General features: G+C 38.4%; 1 protein-coding gene across 1 annotated transcript in view; it reads right to left on the reverse strand.

The window, feature by feature from the left end:
• Positions 1-87: 87 nt before the first annotated feature.
• The window catches only part of LOC122814418 (cytoglobin-1-like), a 16,966-nt gene continuing 9,553 nt past the window's right edge, over positions 88-7,500 (reverse strand). The window contains exon 3 of the mRNA XM_044087004.1: positions 88-201. Coding sequence (XP_043942939.1) covers positions 88-201 — 114 coding nt within the window. The remainder of the gene's footprint in view (positions 202-7,500) is intronic.

Genomic DNA, 7,500 nt, shown 5'->3' on the forward strand with positions numbered 1-7,500 from the left:
ATCATGTGTAATTTCTCAGCAGTATTGGATACTAAACTATTATACATATGTTCAAAGATCACAAGGGCAGGATCAGCATCCAGCCTCCTAATAGGCAGCACTTATTTGATTACACACCAGACTGGTCACTTTAGCAAATGCTGTTTTGGCATTTCCACCATATTTTTCCTCCATGACTTGCAGCAGAATATTACAAAGGACCTAGAAAACAAAAAGTATAAACAGACATTTAGTCCTGGTACCTGAGCAGTGACAGTCATATAGTCTACAACATGTCAGAGATGTACTATGTGTTCTAGATCAGGCATCTAACTACAATAATAACATCACAAGAGAATGAATTCCCACAATCACCAGCTTTTCACCAATAACCTGGTAGATGGACTGAGATGGCATGCATCCACAGAAACTGTTTGGGAGACAGTAGAATTAACTATGGGGAAGGCTTGTGTATTTTTTTTTATTATTTTATACTTTGTTGACCAGGTTAATCCCACTAGGCCAATGTGCTGTTTTCAGGGGAGACCCAAGAGGTATTCCTACTGACTAGGGGAATTTTGGGTTGTACTACAAGTGCTCGAAACCAAGTATTGCAAAGCAAGGATCTAAGCATCTTGTAGCCCAGGTAGGCTGCTGCCCATGCTTGAACTCTAGTATGAGTTTGGGCAAGCAGCCATGGGGAGGGAGTGCTGTTTGTGTTTGAACATGGGTTTGGGCAAGCAGCTGTGAGAATAGGGTGGGAGGGGGTTAAGATTAGGGAGTAGGAATGGAGTTTTAGGGTTAGGGAGCAACTGGGGAATTTAGGTTTAGGGTGGGGGTAAGAGCTTGGGCAGCAATCAGGGATTTTAGGGTTAGGAAGGGGGAGTGGAAGGTTAGGGAGCAAGGAGTCATGTTGGTAAGTGATTGGGACTTTTAGGTTTCGGTTCTGGTAGGGTTATGTAGTGTATAGGACTGGGTGTTGAATGGGCTATGCAGGAAATGGAGATCAGGCTAGTGAGAGTTCAAGCACTTTCTTTTTCAAGCAGGTGGCAGTGAGGAGGCATGTTGCAAGCTACTGGCATGCACACATTGATAGTAGACCCAGAAATGTGGCCAGGGCACCAGAGAAAGTTCCCAACTCTTTTTGATATGTGCCTTGGGATCTTTTACATCCACTTGAGCTACCACCAACTTGGGGAGATGGGGCCTCAGTTTAACATCACATCTGAAGGACAGATTTCACTCAGTAGAACCATATTTAACCATATCTGAATCCTCATCTGTCAAGGCATGAGCTATTTCTATAAAAAGCTTTATATCAAAGACTTATAAAACATGCACCTGTGAATTTGCTTGTTTTGCTGGTATGTGCACCAGTGTGTTTGTGTCATTACTGGCTCTCATAATTGAATAACCAATTGGCTTCTGACCTTTATCTATGAATGCTATTTAATGGCAGATAAGGAGGTATGCAGTGATTTCTGCTCATAGGAGAATCTACAGCATTGCTTCATTACACTGTATGAATGAATATTTACTCTGAATTTCATCTTTTTCCTGTTTGTCAGATTATTTAAAGGAACTATTGATTACCCTGGTGCCTCAAAGTAAAATGCAGACTTCCAAAAACTAAAGAAAGCTCCTGATTAACAAACCTGTTAGATATATAGAATTTTTTAATCTGTGAAACTAAAGTACGTCTCATTTAAAGGCATTACAGAATATTGTGTTAAATATTACCAAATAACAGGACTATGAAGTGTTTTCATTTAAGACAACACCATACTGCTATGGTAAGCACTGTTTTTCAATAATCGGAAAATAAATATTTTGCAATACTATATTTCTATGTCTCAGAATCTGCAGTGATGTTTACTTTATGTCAATTTAAGAACTGTAAGTCCAAGTCCCAGAGGTGCAGAACATTTGTCAGCAATCAACACCTGTTCTCCTACTGAGGACAAGCTGGAACTGGCACGTTGGGCCTGCTCTTGCCATCAAGAAATGCCTGAAGTAGGAAGAAGATGTTAAAACCATCACTGAGGACAGGGTCTGCCCCTGCTTTACTGTCTACTGTGCCTTAGTATCTATCTTCTGATAGTATTCAACCTTAACTCTTGTAGATGCCAAGCTCTGCTCGTGGGTTCAGGTTTAAGGTTCATAGTTACAATACTCTTTTCCCCATGTTAGATGACAGTTTTAGCATTTCTTCACTGTTTCATGCCTTTTGAACAGCATAAGTCACACTTTGAGAGTAATAGCAGCAGAGGGGCATTCTACCCCCATCTCGCACACATCTTCAGTTTAGTTAGAGCACAGCACCATTTCAGATATGGACTATGGAAATGTTTGCACCATTTAGATTCCCTTTTAAATATAAAATGTTTGATCTGCTTTCATTTGTGCAGTCTGAACAATCTCATAGTATTAGAGTGACTCACACTTCCATGGATACATAAATAAAAATCTGTTTTAAACCAGATGGAATGGAGAAAGACTGTAACTTAGTTATTTTTGTTTGTTTGTCTAATTGTTTTGCTTTTTCATTTCTTGCTTTATCTTTAGTACATTTTCCCATTATTAACTTGAATGGCTTTTTTTCATGAGTTAGAGTTCATTAGTTTATATTAATTATATGAAATATAACTCAAAAACATATTTTTTCTGGGGGTACCACTCACAAAGTCACCATGTGGGGGGGCTGTACACCACACCTCCTTACTTAAATATATTAACACTTCAGTCACATACCACCATTGGAAAGAGAGATCTGTAAGACACCACAGCAATCTTGAACAGCAAGACCATGCAAATAACAAAACATGATCAGGAAAAGGCAGTCAAAAAAATTAATACTAAAAGAGAACACAACTGAATATTGGACAACCCTTCAGTACTATAGATGCAAGTGTAATTATTTTTTTGTTTTGGATTAGTAACCATTTTTACCAATTTTGGATTAATTCAGAAGGTGGCAAAGCACCATCATATACAGACAAACATACTTAAATGAGAAAATTGCTCTTTGGTACTTTTGTACATGGGATCATATGAGATTACTGGGCTAATGGCCCTGGGGCCGTTACAAGCCTAGCCAAAAGTTTATCCCCAAAAAAGAAACCTCATTCAGCACCTGTCACCCCTGTCAATGAGGGACACAGATGGAATCCCTGGGACAAATTTGTGGTTTCCCATTCACACATCAAGGCTGAGCTTGAAGAGGTTCAGCAACATACTTTGTTTGACAGTGGGGAGTCTATTCCAGAGACAGGGCAGCCTCTGTGAGACAAATCTGTCTCTCCAGCAGGTTTTGTTAATGTCAGATATTAGATTTAGGCCTTTTGATCAGGTAATGCGCGAGGAGTTAGACTTACATATATGGAGCATCTCTCTCCACAATGCTGTGGGTACCCTCAGAAGCCACATTTCTCACCTAGCGACTTTGTCATGTCTCCTGTGACCTCATCTAAGCCTGCTGCTTTCCCTGACTTCATTTTTGTTAGTGCCATTCTTACTTCTTCTAGGGTGGGCTCCTCTTCTTCTCTCATTGTAGGCTGTGTCTGGGGCATCTTTCCTTACTAGGAGGAAGTCTAACTGAGTTGCCTGTTGGCCACTCTTGTATGTGATCTTGTGATGATCTCTCTTTCTGAACTATATGTCGGCTACTATCAAGCCATTTGCCAGACAGAAGTCTAGAATGGCCTCTCCTTTTTCATTCCTGTTGTCCCACCCATGTGGACCTAGGCAGTTCTCATGTCCTCTTCTATCTGTCCTGGTATGTGCATTCAAGTCATCATTATCAATACCAATTCATGTTGTACTGATGAATGCCCTCTTTTCCTCACAAATCACAACCTTGCCGTGGGACATAGGCTGAGATTATGAATACTACCCTATCATTACACTGAAGTCTAATTGCCATAATTTTGTCACTGATTTTGAAGACATCCATCACCGGCTTCTGAAGCCTGCTTCTCACCACAATTCTGACATCATTTCTAGCCTGTTGTCCTCGTGACTCTGGATCCCAAGCCAAGTATCCTTGCTGCACTGCCCTTCTATCTTGTCTCTTGAATACATAATATCCAGCCTCTTCCATACCATCATGTCATCCACTTCCAAGCTCCATCCTGTCAGTGAACCTACAATGAGTGTAGCAATTCTTAGTTCATGTTTGGCAGGTTGATTGGTTTTACATCCAGCTTTCACTCAACAGAGCTATCCCAGGCTGGGAACTGGACATCAGCCAGCCAGTGGCTTATTGATCCAGGGCTGCTGAGCTTTATGGCAGGCACACACACACTCCTCATAACATTAGTATGGGTCATTGGTGTAGGTTGGAGGAAGTCAGGTCCTCAACCCACTTATCACCGGTAACTACCCATCCCCATTTTGACAGCATTAGTCAACATGACCAAATCACCTGCAACCATATTTTATACCACTGAGTGGCTAGGCCTGCCACAGCTTGCAGCCTGTGATCCATGTTCTCCTTTTTTTTGTTTTGTTTATTTTGTTTTCAAACACCTTGTGACACTGTCAAATTTACAGTCATATAAAAATAATCAAACTATATTAACATAACAAACATTTTACTTCACATATATTGCTATATATCATATAACCTAAGCAAAATTACATAAATTATTCAATTCCTGCTTTTTTTTAAACAAGAAACATTTTTATTAAACCATCCCTTACTACATAGGCAATCATACATTTATATAAATACAGTCCTAGTCACAAGCATTTTACATACCATACTGACACACTCCCAGTTGCAAATATTATACATCATTTATAATCTATTCAATCTTTCTTATTCAAACATTACATAGCTCATTTAAGTCCTGCCACCTTTTAGACCTCATTCCTCCCTTGTACGCATTGTTCCCACAATTCCCATTTTTTCTATGTAGTTTTTCTAAAGATCTCAATTCCATTTTTTATCTCTGTTACTGCATTCATTACTTCCAGGATAGTTGGTTTAGATTTTGATTTCCATTTTCTAGTACCATGTTCTCTTATCTTGAGGATACTGTGCACCACAGCAGATGCCCAAAGTGGTTTGTCTATACAACTCTTTCCCATATAGGGCGCCATGTAGAGTCTGTGCTGTACAAATATATAACTAACATTTGTAATAACAATGAAGCTTACACACACACACACACACACACACACACACACACACACACACACACACACACACACACACACACACACACACACGCACACGCACACACACATATATAATCGTGTATCTTGGACATACAATTTGCTGTTCTCATAGTGCAGACCCTTTTACAGCAAAATAACCCCATAGTTTCCTTGATTCAGTACCTAGATTAATAGTACAAAGGTTGCATCTTGCACTTGTGATCTTCACCTAAATTACAGAACAGGACAGTAGCTGTGACAACAAAATATATCTCATCTCAGTAGACATTTTAGACTTCCTTTGGCTAACACCAGACTTTGCATCCTGAGAGAGAGAGACAGATTTTTTCACTTACTTAATCATCTATCTGGATAGATAGCAGCATTGAGATCATACTAAACAGTGTTACGTTTAAAAATATATTTGAAAGTGCTTTCATACTTCTGTCTTCTACTCAAATATATTCATCTCATGTACACACAGCACTTATAATTTATGCCAGTATCTTTTTTTAACAGGCTTAACATGTAATTCACCTCATGAGCTGCAGTCTTGAGGTGAATTTGTTATTATACAGTTCTTGAATAAAAACTAGCAATGTGATTTTTCAAGAGAAGATCATGGTGCTATATTATATACACTGTGATTGACAAGTAATGGCCATCAAACCCCAAGCGCACTTATGTTTTACCTTCTACGATGCAACAATTATTCCTGGCAAAAATTAGCTTGGGATAGTCTCATTGATTGCCAAGATAGGGGAACAATCAGAGTACAAAACTGTCATGTTAGGCTAGCTGTAAACGTTTTCCAGTCTGGCCTGAAAAGCAATGCCTAGTGCTCACTTAATTACACACTACTGCTTATCAAAACACAATGCATTCTGAATATTCACTCTAACATTTGAGCTTGTTTTGCAAGACTCGGATGGAAAAAGTAAAGGGAAGAGAAAAATGCACCCAGGGTCACTTAGCAGCACTGCATTTCAACCACATTAAACAATCCAGTCACTTCCTGCATGTAGTTCCAGTTGTTAGTGTATTGCTTCAATTTTTGATCAAATGGTTAGGGATATTAATCTTGCCATCCTCTCATTCATAGGCAAGTATTAGGCTAGCTGTTCTTGTAAACCATTTTAAGCCTAGCCATTTTCTCTTAGTAAGAATCAAATCTTATACTTCTTGTCTGTGAGGTAAACACTTTATGTCAACCTCCAATCCTTTTGTTTTCCCAGGTACATTTTACATAGATCCATTTATTTTAACCAACGTGTGTGACTCTGAGGTATTTACATACAACACCCTCTAATGCAGATTTTCTATAGACTGCAAGGAGCAAATGCAGCTCTGGTTGGAACTAAATTTCAAAGCAGGAATTACATCTGAAAGAGTTGTTTTTTTTTTTTCTTTTCTTTTTTGGGACTTACATACTATGTGACAATCCAGAATGGAACGGCTTAATTTTCTCTGTTATAAAGAATGAACTACTAACTGCCTGGTCTCAATTCTCCATTTAATTAATACTTCTTCATGGACTCTGATCATATGCAGCCACAGTAGCTTTATCAAAAATAGTGGTCAGCACAGCGGCTTATTGGTAAGGAACTTTGCTTCATTGTCTATGTGAAGATTTGCATGTTCACGTAACAGAGTGGGGTTTCTCCAGGTACTCTGGATTCATTCCACCTTTAAACATATTGGCAAAATGAAACACTATACTGTTCATGTGTTTGTGTGTGTGTGCCAGTCTTTCTGTCAGTCTGTATTATATGTGGATGTCATTTATTTTGTTGAAGATTAATTTAATCATTTGCTTCAGTGTTAAAAACATTGGTAGTACACTTGACGGATAGTCAAGTTTCTTAAAATCAACTACAACACAATTCTCTGCTTTTTTTCCTTTAAGGTTGTGAAACCATGGAATAACTTTACATAAATTGTGGGGGCATGGTAAATGTAGTTTTTAAACATGTATTTGTGTTTACTTTAGTTTTGTTTTATTTTTAAGGTAAGGAGAATGATGATCCCAAATGGAACTGTATTGTTTATATTTCAGTCATTCATTTTCAGTGTTTTTTTTTTTGCTATAATTTATTGTCACTGAAATTGCATGATGCATTTGTTTCATTCACTTTCATCCTCAATCAATAGTAATTTATGCATGTTTCATATATTATATGTAGGTTATCAAGGGCTGAATGATCAAAAACAAACTAGCAAAACAACTTCCACTGACAGTGGAGTTTTCCTTTTTTGTCCACTGTTATGGTGGATGCAGGGGGTTTGCCTCCTTCAAAAACATTATGTCTGAGGTGCGTCAAACATTGTTTTAATAGTTTATTTTCAATCATTTGGCACGCC

This window comes from Protopterus annectens, chromosome 1.part1, assembly GCF_019279795.1.
Source record: "Protopterus annectens isolate FY-2018-M chromosome 1.part1, PAN1.0, whole genome shotgun sequence".
In the NCBI taxonomy this organism is placed as follows: Eukaryota; Metazoa; Chordata; order Ceratodontiformes; family Protopteridae; genus Protopterus; species Protopterus annectens.